We start from the raw sequence: 25,673 nt of genomic DNA, 5'->3' as shown, positions 1-25,673 counted from the left end.
CTAAACCGGGAGAAATCCCGAACGGTTAACCCCGGCGATTGCGGTCGGGATTCTTGCGATGCAAACGAGCGTGCTCGCGAAAGTTTAATCGCTCCCGACCCCTCCTCCCGCGTCGGTCCTTCGGGAACAGACAGTTTCCGAGAAAAGAAGAAGAAGAAGAAGAAGAAGAAGAACAATGGGCCGCGACGGCGATAGGGGGGAGGGTGGAGAAACCGGGAAGCGGATCGCTTGTTACCGACGCCGTCGTCGCGGACTCTCGAGTTCTCATGAAATTTCGTTCGCGCGGAAGCGCTCGCGACGACGAGAACGGGGATCGTGGCCGGAAATCAGAGAAGCCTTCGATTTTTATTTGCCGACGGTGTTCGCGTCCGTCTCTCTCTCTCTCTCTCTCTTTCTCTCTGTTAACTTGGGTGGCGAACTATCGAGTTTCCTGCGCCGCCCGGTGAAAAACGGGCAAAACGCAGCGGAAGGAGAGCCGTGGAAATCAGAGAAAAAAATAGAGAGAGAGAGAGAGAGAGGAGAGATTCTCGGCCGCAAATCCGCCGCGGACGCGATCGAGTGCCGCGCGTCGAATTTCGAAAACCGGCCTCCGCGCGCAAAATCCCAAAGTTGCCCGACGTTGCAATTAGAGAGGCGCGTCCGCAGATGGGTCGGCTCCCACGGAACGACGCGTCCCCGACGTAATCCCCCCACCCCGAGTTCAGATCAAGGATGATCGCCGCGTAACACGAAACGAGAAAAGCCACGCCGCGATCGGCTCGCCGGGAAAATAGACGGCAACTTGCCGCTGCCGGGGTGGATCGGCGACGATCCTCTCGGATCCGAGACTCCGTCGATCCGACGCCGATACGCGAATTTCTTCCGCGACTTCTTCCCTTCTCTTTATCCTAGCTCCACCGCGATTTTATTAAATCGTTTCAGCGTTATTATTTTAACAGTATACCATTTAGTTTGTCGATCTGATCTCGATTATATTTGTCGGAATATTTATCTTTAAATTCAGTACTTTTTCATTCAGGAAAGTATACAGTGAGTTCTTCTTATAGGATAGGTGGTTTAATTTGTTAATAATAATAGCGGTAAAATTGACAAATTTGCAGTCGATACGAGATTGGAAGATTATTCTAAAATAATCGGACATTTATTTATCTTGTATATAAAGGGGCGGGGAACATATTTTTACAATCGTACAATTTTTTAATAAAAAAATAAAAGCTAATAAAATACGCTTTTTACACGAAACCTCTGCTATGGAGACAACGAAAAGATTAACCCTTTACACTCAAACGGTGGCTCTGAGGCACAGTTCAAATTATCGCATCGCGTTCTAAAATCATTTTTATATCACCGAAATTTATGTCTAAAAATTGTTAAAAGCGTTGAAAGTGAAACTGTTGATACAAGTAACAAGAATCACTAAGATGTGCACAAACTATACTTTGTCACATGGAAATGTCACATGATATATCAAAATGGAAATACTACAAGCTAGAAATATTATTTTAGGTCTTCAATCAAGCTTCCATTGAAAAAGAGTTAATACTAATTTTTATTATTTACTATAAAGATTAATATTATCTGCTTATATAATATATATATAGTAAATAATTTTTCGATTGCAATTCAGCGACGCGACGTCGTCTCGCAGCGCGCCGTTCGGTTCACGGATGTGCAAGAATTGGAAGAGAGGACAAAACGTAGAGGAATCGTGCTCGCAGCGTGCCGGAACGAGGTTCCATCTTGTAAATTGACAAATATTGCCGGCTAGAAGGAAATCGACGAAGTTAGAGGACTCTCATCGGAAAAGTCCGGGCCGCGCGGGCAGAGAAGAAACAGGCGCCGCGGAGCATTTTGTCCCCGGGTTTCAATCTGCGCCGAGGAAAGAAGATCAGGGGCGGAAAGGATCGATGCGCCGCCAGCCAGTTTCTCCGCTCGCAAATCCGCGGGCGCAATCTTCTGGCCCGCGAGCTTCCACCTTGTTCCCGACCCGGCCCGACCGAGACCCGAACGAAAAGAACGTCGGTTCCTTTCGAGCCGTCGCGATGCTTATGAATTATATTCCGTTTCGCGTCTTTGCTCGTCAATTGTCCCCCGGCCGACTTTCCGCGCTCCTCTTGTTGATGTTTGCGTGATCTTTAGATCTTCAAACTTTGTAATTTTTGCACGCGGTGTGCCGACTAAGTAACTTGACTAAGCAGAGACTAGGTTCTAGTTGTTATTTGAGAGTCACCCAATTTGTACACGGTTCAAAGCTTTTATACTAGCCGGTAGTTCTAGGAGGCGACCAATGAAACTCCAGGAAGATTCCTATTGGTGCGCTGCTAGAGGCGATTTTCGTGGTGAAAATGAGCTCTGGTATTTTACCGAAAAAGGGAAAAATCCGTGCTAACGGTATCGATGGTCGAAAAAACGCGGAGCTGTGATTTTCTGACCGGGCGAAAGTCCGGTCAACAGCCCTCGTCCAACACCTCTCCTAATAATAAAATAATAATAATAATAAAACCTAACACCTCTCTTCGCGAGCCGACGATTTCGGCGGATCCGCATTGGCGGCGCAACCTCGGCCATCTTTCTCCCGGGGGCCGCCGCCGCCGCCGCCGCCGCCGCGAGCGGCGTTGTTATTGCGCGCGCGACGCGTACTCGCGGCGAGCGGAATAAAGAAGCGGGCGCAGAATGTTGCAGCTCTCCCGGGATGTGGGTCAACAATGTACAATAAAATTCGCCCGATGCTGGAATTTACGGTGAATCGCTGGGAAAAATTGAATTCTTCTCCTGCAACGCTGTCGGGGCGGGTATGAAAGGGTTGCTGGGGTCGCTGAGACTTTGCTGAGCTGTGGAGCGTTTTCCACGCAGATGGACAGAATGTCGCAATCTAGTAATTAATATTAATATCATTTATTAAACATTTCTGTTGTTTGTAATAACGTTGATTCGAGGGGGAGGAGCGACGTCAGAGCAGACTTTGGAAGAAGATCGGTATAAATAACAGAATTTTGTATAAATATATCTCTTAATAATTTATATAAATATCTTTAAATATTTCCTAATAATTTATACAAATATCTTTAAATATTTCTTAATAATTTATACAAATATCTTTAAATATTTCTTAATGATTTATATAAATATCTTTAAATATTTCCTAATAATTTATAGAAATATCTTTAAATATTTCCTAATAATTTATAGAAATATCTTTAAATATTTCTTAATAATTTATACAAATATCTTTAAATATTTCTTGATAATTTATACAAATATCTTTAAATATCCCTTAATATATTACATAAATATAGAGAAAAATTTGCAAGAAAAATTTGCGTATAGAGTGCGCCGATAATTATCCGAAAAATAGCGCAACGATCTCGTCGCCGATTATGGAAGTCTAAATCGAAGAGGAAGGTAAGATCGCGAAAGTATGAAAGCATGTTGAACGGCTCCTGGGAAGCCGGCACACGTTCCAGGATTAAATTCCGCTCGCGGCGGGCCGGTTCGGGGGGAGGGGCGGATCGCAGCCGGCGAATTCATCGGCGTGGCTGTTTCAGAGGCGGCGCACAATTTCCGTATCGCATTTGCGGCCGGTTTGGCCTCTCGCAGTCGCGAAAATAAGAATTGCCGGCGCGGCGTTGGAGGCGATGGCTGCTGCCGGGAAAATATCGTGTTTCTCGGTGTTCCGCATTGCCGGCGCGTTGAAAGCGTGGCCGCCGCGGCACGCATACGCGATACACGGCGAACCTCCCCGGCCCGCTTATGCCACCGGGGGGGACAAACGTGTTTCACCGTGCGCGGGAACCGAAACTTCGTTTTCCCGTCCGTTCGCCGCCTCTCTACGACGAATTAAGTCCGATCCCCGGAAACCCGCTTCTTCTTCCCGTGTTCAGCCGCCTCTCTCGGTCACGTATCGACGGATCACACGCGACCCTCGCACCCGCATGCAAATGCGATTCCGCTCGGTGATGTCGCAACGACCACGCGGCGCACGGTGGCAGAAGAGCCCGAAATCATGGTAAAAACCCTAAAAATCGAGGATGTCGAGTGGGGAGTTTTTGACTTACTCTAAATTATTACTACTAAATTCTTACCTACCCTTTGGCCCTTCTGTCGTCTTTCTTTTTCTCTTCTTAAATTTATTAACCCCATTATATACTATACTGTCCTGTGATCCTCAAAACTATTTATTTTTATACTTTCTTATATAATTACTCTAAGCTTAAAATTAACCTAACTTTCTTTGGTGCCTTCTTCTTTGGCTTATTCCTTCTTATTGCATCTTGTCCCTTGCCAAATCTCTCTTTTTCTTTATCTATCCCTTTAGCCATCTTATATTATGTATAGATTATTATATCACTCTTCTTGCTCTGCCTATCCATCTATCTCCTTCCTCCAACCTCTCTCTCTCTCTCTCTCTGTCTTATTTTCTCTCCCGCTTTCCCTCTCTCGTTTTGATTAATCTTTTCCGCAGCAGCGGCGCGCTCATTTTCATGCGACTCGATCCGGGCCGATACGATCTGCTCCATTCGTTTAATGACACCGGTCTCCCCACCTCTCGTAATGCCACCCCCTTCCTCCCTCTCTCTCTCACTCTCACTCTTGTTATCTTTCTCTGCTTTGCTCTGTCTCTCTCTCGCGCGCGCGCCGAGGCGCTCGTATGTGCATTTTCCGATGCGTGCCAGCAACGACGGGACGCGTCTCCCGCGATGCGGATCTAGCGTGCATCGAGCGATAAACCGACCGGCGATCGCTTATGCATTCCCAAGTGGTTCAGATCTGAATATGGTCGGACGGTGAACGAGTAACGGTGACTGTTCGGAATTGGTGGAACATTTTCGACTTCCTTCCGTCGGTATAAATTGATCGGCGAATTCCGTGCACATTTCTGTCTCTCCTCACGGCATCCTCGCACTCTGTCCGCGGATTTAGAGATCCGATTTAGACATTGTTTTTGTGGACGACGTTCACCCTTTACCCTCTCGAGCAGGCGCTACTTTGAAGTACCGTAACTTTGCGTAAAAAAATCGTAGCAGCGATTCTCTTTTTTTGAATTAAAGGGGAAGGTTCATACTTTATTCTCCTGGAAATGGCATCGCTGATAAAAATTTTGTATAGTCTGTGCTATTCGCCAAAGTTGATTGTATCGTGATTTTTGATGCGATAAATATGGTCTTGTATTTAAAGCGTTACAGCAGCGACGGTGAATGGAACTTAAAATCTAAGACCACTGTCTTAAAGTAGAGACTCCAAGCTTTAATTTAAAAAAAAGATCATCACCCTACGATGTTTTTCCACGAAGTTATCGTCGGTCAAAGTTGCCGAATTTTGATCCAAACTCTATCCATGCTGCAATTCAAAATCGAACAGCGTTCGTCCATTTTCCTCGACACGATAAATAATAAACCAACCACCACACTCTTTCCAAATCCCTCGAGAACAATATCCGGGATACCCCAGGTCCTCCTTAAAATTCCAGCCCTTTTCCTTCCGTCGGCTTCGAATCGCTCCTCGGACCGTCGAAGAATCGAGGCGCCTCGTTCGAATCTCGGATGGAGTCGACGGAAGGCAGTTTTCGGCGGCACGGTCGTTTGTCCGAGCAACACGCAGCGAGGGGCGCGCCGTTTTGCCTTAGCACCCCGTGAATCACCCCTTTCTGCTATATTCGCCGATGTATAACGGTTGAAAGCTTCGATCGAGAATTTATATCCGGGGGCGGCCAGGGGCCGTGCAGCGGCAGCGCGGCGAAGGGGATGGCCGGAGCGCAGGGGCCGGAGGCCGAGGGTAGAATTTTCGGTGCCGGCCGTCGGAATGGATGGCGAACGATATGGACCGATGCGTGTCAGCCGCACTACCCCCGAAGAAAAAGCGTCCGCTTATGGCTCCTTCGACGCTTTTCCTTTGTCCAAAAACCGGTTGATTAAGTCCCCCGATTCGACCGTAACGATCCTTCCCGATTTCGCAGCCCCTCCCCCCCCTCCTCCCAGGGTCCTATCTCCGCCGTCCATCTGACTGGAATCGCTCTCGAAATGTTTTCGAGGGGAAAGGGTAAATGTCGCGTTCGCTTTCTCTTTGTACGCTGTATAATTTCTTCCGAAATTTTTATGTGGATTTTTGCTCTTTTTTTAAATGGGAAAGTAGGTCTTGGTTCGCGCTAGGAACCTGGAGAAAAATGGAGAATGGTGGAGGCAAGAAGAGGGACAAAAATGGAGAGAGAAAGATCGAAGTAAAGAATAGAGATAAGGAGAACTGAAGATAGTTCAATAGAGCTGTAGAATACACAATAGAGCTGATGAGAGCTTAATATAGCTAAATATAGCTAAATAGAGCTAAATAGAACTCGATAGAGTTAAATAGAGCTAAATAGAGCTCCATAGAGTTAAAGAGAGCTCAATCGAGTTCAATTTAGCTTAAGAGAGTCCTAAAGAAAGCTAAATAGAGCTAAATAGAGCTCGATAGAGTTAAATAGAGCTAAATAGAGCTCGATAGAGTTAAAGAGAGCTCAATTGAGTTCAATTTAGCTAAAGAGAGCCCTAAAGAAAGCTAAATAGAGCTAAATAGAGCAAAATATAGCTAAATAGAACTCAATAGAGCTAAATAGAGTTAATGAGAGCTCAATTGAGTTCAATAGAGCCAAAGACAGCCCCATAGCGAACGAAAGGAAAAGAAAAAAAGCTAAAAAGAACTAGAGAGAAAAGGAGAGAAAGAGAGAACTCAGAAAGAGAGGGGGAGAGAGAGAGAGAGTAGGGCCACTCAAGATAAGAGCGTTATCCGACGGTTTTTCGTCCAGCCGGACACTCTTGTTTACGGTCTACAAAAGCGCCACGGGTATTTACATGTTAATGTTGCCGCGGACCGGAAACGGTCGTAACCCGTCCACAACGTGTTCCCACCGAACTCGCGCGTTTATTATTAGCCGTAAAACATTCGCTTGCGTCGCGCATACGAATCGCGCATGAAACGTTAATTCCCGGATTGGTCGTCTTTACGATCGCGTCGATGCTGCTGTTACTGTCGATGCTGCTGCTGCTGCTCGATACCCGAACGACCACCAGAAGCCTTATCAATTCGATACGGGTCCTACACCTCCGATTTGCGAATTCTGCTCGGCGTCGCCGGCAATAATAGGCTTCGGGGAACATCGGGCATCTGCTTTATGAATTATCGATGCCCGATCCGGGCTCGTTAGCGTCTCTGATCGATGTCTAACCATCGGTTTCTATCGTTCTTGATCCGAAAGGGCCGCGACGGGGGGAGACTCCGTGGACTGATACGTCGCGGAACGATCGACTTGCGACTCGCGTTTGACGGAGAACGATTATTGTTTTATATTTCTTAATAATTTCGACCGATCACTTGCAATTTGTATTTATTATTAGTAATTTATGAAGGCTTCGTTGAGATTCTGTTACGAGGTTATAAATTATTTTTTAGTATATTCGTAGTCGATTCTGGAACTGAAATGAAAAATTGTTGTTAAAATCGAGAAAGAGTGGAAACGGATGTTGAATAAAGGGAAGTTTAAATAAACAAACGTTGAATAAGAGAAGATAGCAATGAAACGAATATTGAATAATAGAAAAGCTATTAATGGAACAACAAATGGAAAATTAAACGAGAAGAGCTTTAAATAAAAGAAAAACGTAAACGAAAAAAGCATCGAATGAAATAAAAATTAAACGAAAAAAGCTTCGATCAAAATAAAAATTAAACGAAAAAGGCTTTAAATAAAATAAAAATTAAACGAAAAAGGCTTCGAATAAAATAAAAATTAAACGAAAAAGACTTTAAATAAAATAAAAATTAAACGAAAAAAGTCTTCAAATAAAATAAAAATTAAACGAAAAAGGCTTCGAATAAAATAAAAATTGAACGAAAAAGCTTCGAATTAAAAAAAAAAAAATCGAACAAACGAGTCGATGATTCGTCGAAACGGAAATTCGATCTACGAAAAAACCGCGTCGAACGAAAATCGAATCTCTAACGAACACGTGGGCGCGGTGTCGCGCGGCCCAGAGATTTTTCTGCAACTCGACGCTCGTAAATCAAGCCCCCGGCGGAACCCACGTTTACACAATGTCCCGCGCGCGGCGTGCTCATTATTTATTTGAGAGCAGCCGGGTATCGAGTAGCAGCGAATAAAACCCGGCCCGGCCGGCCGGCCAGCGCTATTTATATCCATTAATATTAATCGAAACTGAGAAAACGCGGGAGGGACGGGTACATAAAATTGCTCGATATTCACGAGCAAGTATCGCGCTGGCCGCGCGTGTTACGGCGCGAGAGAAAATATCGTCTCCGCAAGTCCTACGAAAAAGAACCGTGTTCGTTGCTCGTGGTCGAAGAAACGTGTAACGGGGGCTGTGCTCGGCCGTCGGTGTTTCTTCGTCCGTTCGACGAGCCGCGGTCGTCGATAAACATCCCGCGACCAATTGAGTGTCCGAGACACTGGCGGAAAAGGGACGAGAAACGTCGGCTATGGGAACAAAGCTGCGCGTAGCATTTCTGGAATATAATTGCCGAGTACTTCACGATTATCAACTAGATTAAATTCTAGACTGGTTTTCATAAATTGTACTCTCTTGTCAATGCATAGTATATGCCAATGCAACCTATAGTGCAGAGATTTAAATAATTCTGTGAAAAATTTTTCTTAACTTTTCTTTAGGGGACCAAGATTTATAAACATTTCGTGGTGTATTCCTATAGATTTTTACAAGAGGAAAGCGACGGTGCAAGTTTCAAAGCGAGGAATTCATTGGTTCGAAAGTTACACGTATCCAAAGTTGAGTTTTCGCTCAGCCGCCATGTTGTTCGCTTCCACGCGTCCAAAATTCCGCGCAGAAAAATATTCAACCCAATCTCGCGATATTTTTGCATCCTTAAAAATATAATAGCGACTCCAACAAGTCATAGAATGTTGATTTTTATTTTATTTCATTTATTTTCATTTTAATTTTAGAGTTCGTCAGAAGGGTGGAATAATTCGAGCCCTTCGATTTCATCGACTCGCGCGCGTACGACGACTTTTCGGCCGCTGTTTGCCGTTGGCCAAAGGGGGATAAGCTCGGGGGGCGCTTAATTGTATCGGGTAGTTCGAGCCGTGGATTCCGACAGCGGCGAGAAAAACTGGAGCGAAGGGCGGAGGAACGGTGATAAACCGGCGGGGGTGGGAGGGAGAGAGCGGAATCTTCGTTTCATTTTCCCCTCTACTTATTTCCTCGGCCGGCGAACGTTGCCGCCGTGATTCGCCATCGGCCGATTAAACGGTGTACAGGCTGCTTTAAAACGAACTTGAAATAACCTAAATATACTGATAAACTAAAATATTATAATGAAAATTGTTGAAAGGTTTTGAATTAAAACTTTATTAATACACTTTATTTTTAATTCAATTTAATACTTCAGAACATTCGCGTATCCAGTAGAATAAGTGATGTATAACAAAAACTACATATACAGAGAAAAATATATAATGGGTCTGTTTTCCATCGCTAGTCACCGTTGAAATTCCAATGAAAATTAGTCTGACACTTTCTCTTCAGAAGTAAATACATTTTCGATCAAATGAAAAATAATCAAACAGCTTGAATATCGCGTTGACTTTTCCAGCGAAGGGGTTGATTTTCCATGGTAACGCTGAACGTGGAACACCGTGTACACTAGTCCCGGCAGAAGGAAACGAGATCAGCCGTCCCTTCGGATTTTTATTTTCGCTCCGCGAACGAACGGCGGACCCCGGTAAACTACTCGGCCCCTTAGCGCCACGAATCGCGCGATTTCCGTCCCTAGATTGCTCTTTGTTCGCGTGACGGGGTCCTGGGATCCAGATTTTTTCAAATTTCCCTAATTATCGGCTAGCCCTCCCCCGCAGGCGGCTGATCAAGATACCTCGCGCGCCGACTAATTAACAACTCTGCCGCCTGTACAATGAATTTTGAAACCCCGAAATTCTTTTTTCTCTTTTTCGCTCGCTTTCGCTCGTTTTTACTCGTTTTCGCGAATCGTCGTCTCATGGTAATGATTGATCCGACCCGACGTTTTCGCCGGCCCCACTCGTCACCATTTATCGAAATCACTTGGCCCGGTTAATTAGCCGGCCTCTCGATGCTCGCCTCTTATTTTGCAAATCGAGGGGGTTGGCTCGAGGCAATGGGATCATGTTTAAGCGATCGCAGATTCTTTATGAATTAATTACGAACGTTGCCGAATGAGGTTCGATCAGATAAACAATTCAATACCATCGAACGACAGGCGTTTTCTAACCTATAATTATCTAACTATTATCTTAAAACAGCACGAAGGGATTAATTATTTGAAATGTTCACAGAGTGTTCGGTCAACTCTAAACCACCCTATAATTTGCAATAATTCTTATTAGCTCTCGGAAAATATTTATCTAAAATCTAAAAAAATAATATTTTAAAAATATTTATAAAAATCTCCAATACGTGCATAAAAATCGTTTAAAATATGCAGATACAGTGCATTTGGAGTGCATGAAAATCATTTTAAAAAATGTACACGGTGCTTTGAGAACTCCGTGCCATTCTATTATTTACCGTACGTGTAAACACCGGCTGGAAAATATTCATCTAAAAATCTCCAATACGTGTGGCGCATAAAAATCGTTTAAAAATGCATACAGTGCTTTGGCGACTCTATGCCGTTCTATTATTCACCGTATTTGTAATTAACTCCTGGGAAATATTCATCTAAAAATCTCCAATGCATGTGGCGTATAAAAACAAAGAATGAAAATAAAGAAATAATGCACCCCCTTGTTCAGAATAATTATTGCAACGCTCTGAATTATATTTGTCTAAAAATGCCCAATCCACAAAGTATATAAAAATTGTTTAAAAAGGGAGGATACAGTGTTTCGCCAATTCTAAACCACCCCTTTGGTAATTACAATAAAAATTAACATATTCACCTAAAAATCTGCGATGCAGAAAATCACGCAACTCTTTGAAAAAAATTTCCATCGTTGTTCCATTTGCCCCAAACCACCCCTTTACTAATTAAAATTTATTAATCAAAATAAACACATTTACCAAATATCTACGATGCTCTAACTCGCGGAAAAAATTCCTACCATTATCCCATCTGCCCCTAGCCGCTCACTGGACCATCCTCTTGCACATCCACCCCTAAATACATCCCTCGAACCCCCTACAGCCGAATAATCCGGTAAACAGCTGTTCCAGGAACAAATTCCAAAGATATACAGTATCGCGCACGGAGTGATTCAACAAATTGTGTTTCCACCGTCCTGGCCGTTGATTATATTCGTTCCTGGAAGGGGATGGGGAATTCGTAGATGGGGATGGGTATGGGGGGAGGGGGGGAAAGGAAAGGCCGGAGGCAGCATTCTATTAGCGGGCGGCAAAGAAATAGGAGTCCGCGGGAATCCCCTAGGCTTATCGGTCCGGGATTCATCGCGCGTGTATCCTTTTCGGTCTGGTAAACAGAACGGCGCGAGGGTGGTTTTTCGGAAGCGCAGCTACCCCCCCTCCTCCTCCGGCCACCTCGTTACCCCCGCGCCAATCCGGCGAGCCGACTCGGATTAAACGTCTCCCGGCCCCACGGATAAAAGCGTCTGATCCCCCCGGAGATTTTTCGGCGGGAACCGCTCGAGACCTGCCCCCCCACCCCGCAACCCCATTCACGCCCATCCACCCCCAAGCCTAATCGTATGATTTCGATTCAAATTTACCCGGCTACCTGTGCCGCAACACCGGTCGTTCCGGTCGCCGAAATTTATTCGGGATTTCCGCCGGGTCTGCGAAACTCCGTCCTGGATAGGACAGTTCTCCCCTCCCCTCGTCCTCGTCGAGAGAGGAGAGAATCACCGCCGGGAACGGAGAGAACAGCCGAGGGAGAGCGGTCTCGAGAAGCGGGGAATTCGTTTCTCGGGCAATGGAACGCGGTCGAATCGAACTGCGGGAGAAATCGCCCCGGTTGGTCGGATTGTTCTTTATCGACGCGCGGGGTACGGTGATTTTGTGGGAACGGTTTCTAATGTTGCGCGAAGTATGAAGTTCTCTCGGCCTTTTTACCCCTTTGTTTCGACGACGAAATTAACGAAGTTGGAATGAGCGTTGGATTTATTAACGCTTTGCAGTCGTAGCTATTTTAACTGTGAATTTGGAATAGCTGAGAGAGCTAGAGAAAGAGGTAGAGAGAGAGAGAGAGAGAGTATTCTATTCTCCGCCTTTAAAGTATTGCAAGATTCGTTAACCCTTTGAAGCCACTTTAACTCTGAATCCAAAATAGTTCTGCGAGAGAGCTGATGAAAGTAAAACAGAGCTAGAGAGCTGAAGAGAGCTACAGTGAGAGAGAATATTCCATTCTCTGTCTTTAAATCATTGTAAGATTCATTAACCCTTTGCTTTCGAAGCTATTTTAACTCTGAATCGAAAATAGATCCGTGACTTCAAGAATTTTGCACTTTATACGACTTCCTGCCGATTATTTATATGAAAGTAAATTTTGTAAAAAATTAAATGGAAAATTGCCACCCTTATTTTCATCCCTTAAAAATAATCTTTCAAGTTTGTTGTATAGCGTATAGCGACAACAAATAGCGATTTTTCCACGGACCATTACTATAATTAAGATTCCCGGGAGGGGGGTGGGGGATGGCCACGGATATATCACACTATCAGAATATTCATCTCAGCGTAAGACGAGACGTCGACCGCGTTCGAAATCTTTTAATTAATTACACGACTTCTCCTACGGCGAATTATTCTCCGAGGATCCAAGTTGCGTTATCTTCCGATCGGCGAGCCGTGGATGGAATTTCATTCGAACGACGGATAACAGATAAGGATGAAATTTGATTAATGAACCGTGCGAAGGTTTACGAAGCTCGTCGAGATGGTAATTTAACCGAACAGGATTTTCTTCGAATATAAATAAGAGATTCGGTTGAATGAGAAGATAATTCGTCTGAATAAGAAATATTAGCTCGGAGCGTCTTGGATAATATTTAAGGAGATTGGGTAAATATTTAAGGAGGTTAGGTTAATATTTAAGGAGTTTAGATAAATATTTAAGTAGTTTAGATAAATATTTCAATAGTTTAGATAAATATTTAAGTAGGTTAGATAAATATTTGAATAGTTTAGATAAATATTTGAATAGTTTCGATATTTTAGATATATATTTAATAAGTTTAGATGAATATTTAGGTATTTTAGACAGACATTTAATTATCCTAGACAAAAATATTTAGTATAAATAACTCGATTAAAACCCTGAAATAACCTTAATCGAAGTCACAATAATCAAATAATCCTCGTTTTCATAAACCTCCACGAAGCATCGCAAACAGAACAATTACAAATTCGGTGAAACCAACATTTCGTCAAACGTCCAAGAATCGTGGAAAGCGCGCGCGGCGCCGTCGTCTCCGCATAAATCCGAGACAGGGAAGCAATAAAAGAAGCTGGGCGGCGGGTCCCTCCGGTAATCAAGAAACCCGGGCATTATTATTCACGTGTTTAAGCTCGGCTGTGCTGCTCGTCGTTTATTAAAATATACACAGCGAGATAGGAAGGAAATAAGGGAGTCTCCGCTCACGCTATCGGAAGTTCGGTTGCGGGGGAGGCGGCGGATGGCGCGGAGACGGCTCTCCTCTCTCGAGAAAGGGAGAGAGTCGGAGAGAGAGAGAGAAAGAGAGGGGGGAGAGAGCGCGAGCAATCGAGCAGCTGCCGGGACGTCTCGAAAATAGGAGGAGAACGAATAAACCGGAAGTCGATCGCTGTCCGTTGCCGACGGAAGATATTTTTAATATCCGGCGTGGCTCCAATCCACTCGTCTAACCCCGCCTCCCTACAGCCCCCCCCCCCCCCTTCCCCCTCTCGCTGTTGCCCCCCCCCCCCCCCCCCTCGCGGCGGTGTGTACACGAGAGCAGCATCCCGGAGGAAAGGAGAATGATCCCGAATTGAAATTGCACGGAAATTTATCCGGGATCTTGTGTGCCGGGTATAACCAATCGTCTCGGGGTTCGCGACTCGAATGAAAAATGCCCGGCCCCCTTAGGCCGATCCTGCGACCATAATTTCCAAAACTGTCTTCCCAGAGAGACGAGGCAGTGGAGGTTGCGGTTCAGTAAGACGCAGACTTTTTCGCGAAACTTTTCATGTGCGACGATTCGATTATAATTTCGTATAAATGAACTTCGTACGTGCGCTCATTCGTAATAAAAAGTTTATCGCAAAACGCGTCCCTTGATTTTGACAATTTCTCTTACAAGCAACGAGGGTACGAATACTTATGCGACTGACTGTAAGTTAAACTTCAAGTCCGCGGAATCTCGGTTATATCGTATCGTCGCCGCAGAAAGTCAAACCACCGACGAAACTTTCTCTAGTTCGTCAGCTCCGTCGAACCACTCGGTCGAAGACGGTGGGAGGGGGACGCTCAGGCATTCCAGCCTAATTAGCACAGTTCCGGGGCGGAATCTCGTCCTCGTCGTCGTCGTCGTCGTCGTCGTCGTTGATCTCCGGGTCGCGCGGGCGTCTCGTTCGTTTCCGCGGGGCCGAAGGAGCCCCTCGTTAATGGCGTGGATGCGTTCCCGATAAGCGTGCTCGCACGTAGGAAACCGCGCCCGCGGAATTCACTTCACGTGCGAGCTACGCGCGTCTCGCCTCGTCTCGCCTCGTCTCGCCGCGCCGGGGCAAAGCCTTTCCCCGCGGAAAATTATCCGGGAATCGGGGAATTTCGTTATCGCGTGCGTCGATCGAAGCGGCGACGCGGACGGCGGCGAAAATTGGCGAGAACAAGGCGGACGGAGTCGAGAGAGAGGGATATATATATATATATATATAGGTAGATAGATGGATAGATGGAGAGAGAGAGAGAGAGAGGCGGCGTTGGAGAGGAAAAAGCGGGAGCGAAATTAACAGAGAGCAATAGAGATACAGAGAGTGTTAGATAGAGAGAGAGAGAGAGAGTACAACGCAAAAGAAAAAATAAAGAGAGAGAGAGGCGGCGATGGAGAGGGAAAAGCGGGCGCGAAATTAACAGAGAGCAATAGAGATACAGATAGTGTTAGAGAGGGAGAGAGTACAACGCAAATGAAAATAAGAAAAAAGCAAGAAAGAGAGAGTACAACGCAAAAGAAAAAATAAAGAGAGAGAGATTCAACATTTACTCATTTTTCAAGTAGAAAAATTGAAAGCAAGACAGAGTGAAAGATATATTTTACAAAAGCGAGAGAAAAGCAGAAATCAAGAGCGAGAGAAAGAAAGAGAGAAAAAGAGAGAGAGAGGGGAAGATAGGACGCTTCGCATGATCGCCGCGCCTCCGAAAGCGCGAAATTATAGTGATTTCGCGAGTCCGTGCTACAGAAAATTGCGGAGGCTTTCAATCCCCCTCTCGCTCTCTCTTTTGACCACTGGAGGGTTTTTCGAGCTTCCGCGGACGATGCGAAATCGCCGGCTCGCCTCGGCCCGACGCGGCCCGACGCGGCCCGACGCGGCGCGGCGCGGAATTCCAGACGGCCAACAATGCTCTCGGCCCCGTGTGCGCGCGGCCCCCGATACATCCGCGGCTTTTCGAAACTATGGGGAATCAGGGCTGCATTGAAACCCCCGGCTGCAATTCGCCTGCTCGAGAGATTCCGTGGCCGCTGGCCCTCGCACGCGCGCGGGACCAGTCGTTCGTCCGAGCTTTATTTATTATACCGGTTCTCGCGCCTTTCGACACCTTTTTCTTTCTTTCTTTCGACTCTTTTTCCTTCCTTTCTTTCGACTCTTTTTTCTTCTTTTTTTCGACTCTTTTTTCTTCTTTTCTTTCGACACGTTTTTCTTCTTTTTCGACACGTTTTTCTTCTTTTCTTTCGACTCTTTTTTCTTCTTTCCTTTCGACACCTTTTTCTTCTTTTCTTTCGACTCTTTTCTCAGCTTTTCTTTCCTTTTCCAGAGTTTCGGCAATTTTTAAAGACCGAAAGCAGCGCAGACTCTTCGCGCTATCTTCAACGCGTGCGAAATTTCGTTGAATCGATCGAAATCGTCGCCGGCGGACAAGATTTTTGCCGCGGGCCGTTCAGGATCGGTACACAAGCATCGAGGGGGGCCCGGTGATCGACGACGGTATTCACGGCGCAAATGTTGGCCGATGGAATTCCAGCCCGGTCGAAGGGGTGGGGGCAGGCGGGCCAACTGTAATTCAATTCGATTGAAATCGCGGCGCAAACAGCGCGGACGCGGGCAGCTCCGGCGCCCGCTAACGCATCTAATTATTAATAATGCGACGAGTTGCGCAACGCCGCTGCCAGACGGATAGCTGTTTGCGCGCGATCGACACGCCGCACGCCGCACGCCGCGAGATTGGTTGCGCGCCGGCGGCGTTGCGTTACGGCCACGGGCTGCTCCTCGCTCGTCGATGGGCATCGTTCCGATTGCGTCCGATTTGCGGATCAGCCGCGTTCGACGACGGGGCTGCGCGAATCTCCGAGAATTGCTCGGAAATCGTTGTCGCAACCTGCGCGGCCGACCGCGTCCCCGAAATCGTCCTACGAATTGTTCGATGGAAAAGGGTTACGTCGATCAACATTCAAAATATATCTATAATATTCTGTATAATATTCTATTCTATATAATATCTATATAAAATTGTATGCGTTACGCATCTCATGATACGTAAGATATTAACCCTTTTTCGGGGAGGACGGCGCAAGCGAATTGATTTCTGCCGAACGATCTGCAAATTCTTCGATCCGAGTGGCAGACGGATCGGCTCTGTATCGAGCCACGTCCGCCCCGGGAAGATATCTCGGCTTTACGAGCGGTTTTTACGGCGGCCCGAGCGAATTCGCCGTTCGCCGACGGGGGTGTCGGCTGTCCCCTCTCCCTCCCTCCCTTCCTACCCTGGCCAGCCCACCGATCGGCGCGTGCTACATGTTTCAGTATTTCGGTTAGGTTTCCGCGTCAGGATTGCAGAGTAGCCCGGGGTCGCTGCAACGGCGTTTCGTTTTCCTCCGTGGCGCATCTCCCCCTTTCCTCGGCGCCGGCAACCTGGTTACCAACCACCACCACCACCACCACCACCACCGTCACCGTCACCGTTAGCCCCGGTGGTTCCTTCGAACTTTAACGAGTTCGTCCTGTATGTAATCGCGCCCGGTGCCGCACCGACGTTCGAAACATCAACGACAAATTGGATTTTGAAACGGTCGCTACGTGACCGCGGTACCGTATCTTCGGCCCGCCGCGATCGGGATCCGCGATTTACGAGGCGGACCGGGCCACCCTCGCCACCCCGTCACCACCCTCCGATCACCGGCTCAGCAAAAAGGAAATTTCGAGCGCCGCGCGGGCCTCGTAAAACACCCGGAAACGAGCGGCCACCGCTTCCGCGAGGAAATCTGCTGCCGATACGCCGCGATTTCTTCGGCCCCGCTCGCTGTCCGACCAATTACACGCCGCCGCGGATGTCTGATATCGTGGCCAGACGTTGGCTGTCTTGGTATCGCTTTTGCTGAATTTTTGGACGGTTTCGAGAGACAGTGATATGGGATTCGGAGAGGATGTGATGAATATTTGCTGTGTGAAAAATTGACGGGGCTGTATTTTTTGAGATTTTTAGCGACTTTATGCATTTTTATTCTCTCGATGTAATTGTAGGTTGAAGGTTAATTAACCGGGAAATTAGAAAGTTAATATTTATCGCAGGAGCTAGAACCCTTTTGCATTCTAGTTAAATTCAATTTATTCGAATATATCACAATAAAAATGCATTTTCGAGATTGGTCAGAAATTAGTGTCACCCAGATTCGGGTGACGCGGCGTTCAACGTGTTAAATAAAAAATTAAATTTATCGTCTAACAGCAAATAATTATTAATTGCATGGATTAATACTAACCCTTTGACTAGTGTTGGCGACTATTGGCATCCGACACATGTTGGCTTCCCGGTACTGTAGGCGCCAATAGGCGTCAAGATCAAATTTCCACCCCGTTTATTATTAAATTTGATTAATTATATATTGTGCAATATTTATGTTATACATTGTAAAAAATCTTAATATTATTCTTCACTTCAAGTAATATTGGTTTAATGTAACAGAATTCAATATTTTAAATATTTTAATATACTTCCTCAGAAATGCATGTCCAACGAAAAACTACGGCCGTGCCAAAGCCTGCCGTAGCCGAAGGGTTAATATATTAATTCCAGCGATTAGAATCGCAAATCTGGGGTGTTTCTAAAAATATCCAGCGTCGGTCAGAAGCGTTGAAAAAAAAGGGGGCGGGCGGCTGGTAATATCGCAACAGAAAGGACAGTGCTCCCCGGCAGGGATAGTGCCGCGGAGAGAGGGTGGGGGGGGGGGGGGACACAGATATTACCGCGAGGCTCTCGCCGCATTTTCCCTAAATCTAGAAAGGTTCCCGGGGAATAAAGAACGGAAGCAGGTCGCGCAGAACTGGGTGACCGTGCGGCATCATAGAAAAGATGAGAACGCCGTTGGGTCAACAGGCGACGATAAAAGGATTAAAACGCTTCCTACGCTCCCGGCGAGAGGGGAGCGTCCTCCTCCTCCTCCCCGCGAGAGAGAGGGAGAGAGAGAGAGAGAGGACAACGGCGAACAATAACAAACTGGCGTAACAATGGCAAACTTTTCCCCGGGGAATGAAACATTCACCGAATTTATTCTCTCGTTAGAACAAAAGGAGAAAAACAAATGGGAAAAACCCCTAGTAAGGGAGCGAACGACACGGCGGCGAACAACGAGCCGAACGGGTCTCGAATTGGAAGAAATGTGTTACGGGTGGACCTTAGATTTAAGTATAAACGTGTGAACGTTTTTTTGCAAGATTTTTGAAGAGACCACCCTTTGGAGTTATATTGTTAGGTGAGAAAATAGCGTGAAGAATATTGCGAAGAAAATAGTGTTGCAAGGGGTTAAGGAAGAATATAATTAAGTGTATTGATATTAATTTTTATATTAATATTAGTTATTGTATATATTAAAGAGTAAAATAGAAAACAATTTCCTGATATAGCAAAAGATAATTTAATGAAAAATATGTGATTTTACTCCTCTAGACTTCTCACTACTTCGAGGTCGTAATATATCGCGCTCGAAGCCATAATTCAGCCGGAATCATCCGAAACGAATTAAGGCGGTAGAGAGAGAGAGAGAGAGAGAGAGAGAGAGAGAGAGTGAGAGAGAGAGAGAGAGAGAGAGAGGGAGAGAGAGGTTCGTCGCGTTATACAGAAACGTTCCCTTTGGCTGTCGCTCACCGTTCGCGCCGTTCTGTCTGTTACAGTGAAATATCTGAGGGAGGTGACGCCGTACTTCAGGAAGGCTTCGATCATCCAGGAAGTCGGCTGGGAGCTGCAGCGCGGCTTCCTCAGCGCGACGCCACCGCCGCCGAAGTCACCACCGCGAGCGGATACTCGTTATCTGCCGCTGCAACTCTGCAGACTCACCAGGGCTCATCCTTCCTCCGATCCCGGTAAGTTCCCTCTTGGAATGCCGCGCCGTCTAACTGCGATGGGAAGCCGATCGATCCGGCGGCGACCTACTCGCGCCACCGCCGTCTCGGTGACACCTTTTCTACCAGTGCTCGGCGAAGGTTTTCGAAATACCCATTCAAAGATAACTATTTCAATATTTCGAAAATTCGAAATACCCATTAAAAAATAACTATTTGAATATTTCGAAATATTTCGAAATATTTCAAAAATTCGAAATACTAATTAAAAGATAACTATTTCAATATTTCGAAATACCAATTAAAAGATAACTATTTCAATATTAGCAATATTTCGAAATATTTCAAAAATTCGAAATATCCATTAAAAGATAACTATTTCAATATTTCGAAATATTTCAAAAATTCGAAATACCAATTAAAAAATAGCTATTTGAATATTTGAAATATTTCGAAATACCTATTGAAAAATCATTTTCAGAAATATATATTCTTATTTTATTATTCAGAATCTAGAGTAATTATTATTCGGAAACGATATCAGCAACATCGACGTGATTTAACGACATTCAACATAATTGAACATTCATTTCCGCGTCAGTCATGGAATTCACGGGAGTGAATTAGAGATCCGAAAAATCGGGGAGGAATGGAAAAGGGTTGGCGCGTCTAATAGCGACGAATACTTTCCGGCCGGTCGTTCCATTAGACGATAATTGACTGTCAAACTCGCGGGCACATCGTGCTGGCGGTCGTTCGACTGTAATCCCAGAAACGGGTTAATTGCGTTATGGCTGTCATTATCTCGGTCGCTGAGCATGCAGTTCTCGAGCAAGGCTGACGGGGATGGAGGGAGGAGGGTGGGGGGTGGGGGGCGGAGAGACGCGAGGGTGGGCGAGAGGGCGCGCACGTAATCCCGGAAACGTTCCGCTGAAACGTTTACTTCTAAACGTGCGGGGCAAGAGAAATTCACCCCTCGCAGCCGGGGTTATTTGATTTCCCGGCGCGCGGGGGTGGCTCACCCTCTCTCACCCTCTCACCCTCTCACCCTCTCACCCTCTCTCTCTCTCTCTCCCTCTATCCCGCCTTTTTTACGGTCAACGGTGAACAGAGTCCGCCACTTTAGCCGCGACTCGCTCCGAAAAGAGTTTGAAAGCGAGCGGACGCGGCCGGGGATCCGCGGCCGTCAAAGGTTAGACGCGGAGAGAGAGAGAGAGGAAAAGCGCGGATACTCGCGAATCAGCCTCACGGTTGTCGCCGCGCCGGGCGGATCCTTGGATAGACTCCTCTCTCTCTTTCTCTCTCTCTCTTTTCTGGCTTTTGACGGAGGCACCCGGCGTTAATTAACGCGTGCGCTACTTCTTCGCGTCGCCGACGCCGCGCGGTTTGCCTCTCTGCTCCTGTTACGCTCGTTCCTGCTGGAAACTACCCTCGTGCGAACATTGCGAAGCATTGTCCTTCTTTTACCGCGCTTTTTTAGACTGCGACGGTCGCGGATCGCCGGCACGATTTTTTGCCGAACGCGGAACTGAATTTTCGCTAAAGTGCGCAGAGTAAATAAATGGTTGGTGATGTGGAAGGGGTTCGAGAGGGTTGCACAGGTTTCACAGAGTTGTGTTAAAGTTTAAGATGGTTAGGCAGGGTTTGAGAGAGTTATAAGGGTTCTGAGGGGGGTTATATCAGGGGTTGAAAGGGTTATGTCAGGGTTCAAGATAGTTGTGCAAGTTCCAAGAGGGTTTTATGGGGGTTTAAAAGGGTTGTGTCAGGATTCAAGACGGTTTTATCACGGTTCCAAAGGGTTTCGTCAAAGTTCGATATTATTATAAAATCTGATAACATAATATTAAATCTATAAATCTAATAATACTATAAAATCTTAACAAGTTATCTACATCCCTTTAGTTACGTAACATTAACAGCTCCATGTTCACAGCTTGCAATCTATGCCGTCATACGTTCAAATCAATGCACCTCACTCCGCCTCAAAAAATCGAGAAACCAAAGAAAATCCTTCTGTCATATCAAAACAATAGCCTGACCTATCGTCTCTATATAGTCTGAATACTATATCCAGAAAAAGCAAAGCCGAGGGTATTTCAATTGAGAACGTCCGGCTACTAGAAACACCGTGTTCCACGTCCGGGAGAGTTAATCTCTCCTTTGGCTGGAGCAGGGGAGAGGTGGCATGGTAAACGGCCGGCGTATTCGACGAGCAAACGTCGGACGAGTTTAACGACGCGTCGACACGTCGTCGACGGCGGCGCGGGCTGTTTGCGTAGATCCCTCGCGATTCTTCGACGTGGTGTCTCGTCGTCGGCGGAGCGATGCAGGATAAACACACGGCGCGAGAGAGGACGGGCGACGCCTTGCTCTGGAAATGGATCCGGGTCGTCGTAGGATCCCCAGTCTACTGTTGACTTAAAAAATATCAACGCGTCGGCAAGAGCGAGCCCTTTGTGGCTCGCGGCGGCTTAGCAGCGGTGCGGCAGATACGAACGAGAGATACGGCACGCCTGTGATTGCTTTCCTCAATTCCGCCACGATTCCCTTCCACGAGCCCCTTTCTTCCTTTCCCTCTCTCTCTCTCTCTCTCTCTGTCTCTCCCTAGCGCTAATTCTCTCTTCCTCCCTTCGCGCTCGTTCTCCTTTTGTCTCTGGCCGTCTGCAGCCGCGTCTGGTATCGGGCCCGCTCTCTCGAGGGCTCACCGTTTCCTTTTTCCCGACAACGCCCGCCGAGAACAAAATGGTGGATGTTCCACGGGAGAGGGAGCGGTGGGGACACCCCGTCGAGGGACACTGTCCTAGGACGAGGTATTCAGAGAAGAAATAACGGGTTTATTTACGAAATCCTCGGGACAGGAGCGCGGAGATGAAGTCCTCCTCCTCCTCCTCCTTCTTCGTCTTCTTCTTCTCGTCCTTCTCCTGCGGAGAATGGCCAGGATGGAGACGCTTTGCGACGAAGAATAGGGACACCTGTGACAAGATGGAGAGGGGTGGGAAGAGGAGGAGGGCCGGGAAGAGGAGGGTCGGGGAAGGAAGGGCGGTGGACTCGGGGATGATTCTCCGATGGGCGCCCGGCACAGGCTCTATAGAATTAAGAGCCCATTAGCCTTTCATTAACTCGACGCAGACGCCAGGAGGGACGGACACTTTTCTATCCCCCTCTTTGTTGCGCGATGGACAGCCCGGGCTCCTGTCCGACACGTGGACGTGCTCTCTCCGAGTATTGTGCGAGGGCCGCGGTGTCTGCTTTCAATTTATTATTCTCGGGAAATGTGTGTTGAGCTTGCTCGGGGCTGGAGGAGACGCGGTCTGCTCCATGGAATTTTTCTTCCGGGGAAGATATTAATTTTTTCGCTTTCGGGTTGTTGGAGTGGAGAGGGATGGTTAATTGTTATGGCAGGGTTTGGTCAAGATTATATATTATGCCAAAATTATGTCAAGATTATATATTGAATCAAGTTATATCAAAGCTGTGTCAAGATTTTATATTGTGTCAAGGTTCTGACAAGATTATATTTTATATCAGTTATGTCAGAATTATAATATTATATCAATGTTATATCTAATTCTAGAGTTACATTCACGACTTATTTATTTAATATGGACACTATGATATTTTCGACATTACTACCACATTTCATAAACCCACCACTTCCTCTATAATACTATTTATCTTTCATTTTACATCATTTCTCATTTCTACTAATTTCTATCCATTTTTATCTTAAAAGATTTTTACAAATTTTCACCTTTCCTCATCATAATAAATCTTCTCGATTTTGCAATACGCGTCCTAAATTAATATAACAAAAACAACCTAATCCCAAGAAAGTTCTTCAATTTATCATCATGGCTAAAACATTTTAAATTTGCAGGGTGAACATAGACTTCTTTTTAACTAACTATATATCGCAATATTTTCAGTTTGGATATATTTTATCGATTTAATCTATCGAAGCGAATGATAATTCTGACGTCTGCGCTTCGATTGTGTGCCGAATCGGAGATAGTTTAAATGCGCGGGTGAGTTACGGGCGCGGGCGTCGGGAACGTCGTGAACGTTGATCAAGCTCAACAAGTAGAGGGTTTGAAAAATGGCGGAGGACCGGCCGGGAGACGCCCGGCCCTCGAGCGATCCATTATTCCGGCATCAGGATTCGGAATTGAAGCTCACGTTCGCCGGGAGGTGAGCACAACTAAATATTCGGCAACACGTATCCCGGCATTCCGGACGGAATCTCGCGATCTCCTAAAGCGGAAAGAATGCGCGAGGCAGACGTATTAATGGCGTTCTTCCTTACCTTTTCTTCCTTTCCCTTTCTCTCTCTCTCACCCTCTCTATATACCTATCTATATCTTTCTTTCTTTCTCTATCTAGCTACCTATATATTTCTTTTTTTCTCTTTCCATCTAGATATCGTTCTCTCTCTTTCTTTCTAGCTATATATATATAACTCTAATATATATCAATCCTAAATAATCAATATAAATTAAATATCTAATCTTTATAGATCTCGAACTTATAATAATTCACTCAAAAATAAATAATATCCTCATTATTTTTAATAAAATTTTAATCATAAATAATAAAATTCTAAATATTATATATATTTCTTTTTCTTTCTTTCTAGCTTTATCATTAAAGTTGGTTATCACAGTTGGTTGTACATTTTTTAATTCTAGTTCTGTATTAAGCTTTCTCCAAATTTTTCCTCTTCCATCCAAAAATATTAAATAAGATAACGAAAAGTTTATTGCAAAATTGCGTCCCTTGATTTTAAAAGATTTCTCTTGTAAGCAATGGAGAGTGCGAATACTTATGGGACTGACTGTATATTTCTCTCTCTCTCTCTCTACTGCTAGCTACCATTCTCTCTCTTTCTATCAATCCCTCTTCTTCGGTTTGAATCTCTCGATGCATTCGTGCCGCGTCTCCGATCGCACGGATGCGTTAAAATTTACAGTAAATCTTGCCGCGGGATAGAGCGAGAGAGAGAGAGAGAGAGAAAGGGATAGAGAGAACGATCGCGTTCCATCCGTGGAAAGCGTCACGTCCGCCCGGAATATCTTCTCAAGAGTTTATTCAGATGCGCGGGGATTTCCGCGGGCAAAAAAAAGGCTATTTACAATTTATCGGGACACTCGCGTTATACTCGTGACGGATGGGTAATTGTTACCCCGCGTCCGCGTTCCAGCACGAAGGAAATGTGATTTTATGCGACTCGGTGGCCTCCCCCGCGCGACCCCGTCTCTTCACCGTCGCGCACCTCTTCCACCGGCTGCATTACTTCGAATCGCCGCATCCGATGCGCGCCGAGCTCGCTCCGCCCTTTCTCTCTGGCCCCTCTCATCTCCATCTGTCTTATTTCCACGGAAATGTTCGCGTTCCTTTCAATTTATGCTCCCTTTTCTCATCGGGCACCCGAGGCTTTGAATTTTAACGCTGAAACGGCCTGCGATCTCATTATTTTACGTTGTTATGGCGATGGAGGGAGGGATGATCGGTTGCTGGCAGAAAAAAGAGGAATCGGTGAACAAAGTTTTGTTGCAACAGATGCGATTATTTGGGTTCGCATTAATTATTATATTTGGGTATCGATGTAACGTGTAAATTGTTTATTAGTCATGGATATTGTGATTTGTAACTGAACTTCTGCGCGTTATGCATTATTATGTGACATAGTATAATGTTCTTTGCATGATTATTGTATCATCAGTTAATTTATATTACATTAAAAGCAGCCGTTTTATATTAATTAATGAAAGTAATAGAAACACATTGTTCCGAATATGAACAGCTGCCGCTGCCAATATTTGTCGCGAATAACACGCGCGCACATCGAGCAAATAAATGATAAACGTATCATTTTCCAATCTGAATAATCGTAAATTAAAATATCAGTGCCAGCCATTTTTAAACCCAGCGTAAATATTAATATTGTTCTTCGATACACCGACGATCAGAATCCCAGATATATCTACAAATATTCAAATATCGACGATTTTCAATCTGCTGTAACTTCGCCAAAAAAAATCGTACGATCATCCATTTGGACTCATTTTAAGGGGCGAAGCGTCTACTTTCGTCCCTCTAAATCGCTTTTTCGGTAAAAAATTTTTTCCGTCATCACCAGTCAAAAAAGTGGCAGCACCTATGCACCATTTTTTTTTGGAATATTCATTATCTTAGCAACTCATGTCGCACATTCTATTTTATATTATAAAAATA

At 45.5% G+C, this 25,673-nt stretch overlaps 1 protein-coding gene across 1 annotated transcript in view; it reads left to right on the top strand.

Annotated features, from left to right (window-relative positions):
* Positions 1-25,673, top strand: part of Syn1 (Syntrophin-like 1) — a 446,350-nt gene that overhangs the window by 219,034 nt on the left and 201,643 nt on the right. The window contains exon 3 of the mRNA XM_078182643.1: positions 19,275-19,463. Coding sequence (XP_078038769.1) covers positions 19,275-19,463 — 189 coding nt within the window. The remainder of the gene's footprint in view (positions 1-19,274; positions 19,464-25,673) is intronic.

Source organism: Augochlora pura, chromosome 6, assembly GCF_028453695.1.
Source record: "Augochlora pura isolate Apur16 chromosome 6, APUR_v2.2.1, whole genome shotgun sequence".
NCBI lineage: Eukaryota > Metazoa > Arthropoda > Insecta > Hymenoptera > Halictidae > Augochlora > Augochlora pura.
The sequence above is the reverse complement of the archived record's forward strand: the minus strand, read 5'-3'. Positions and strand labels throughout refer to the sequence as shown.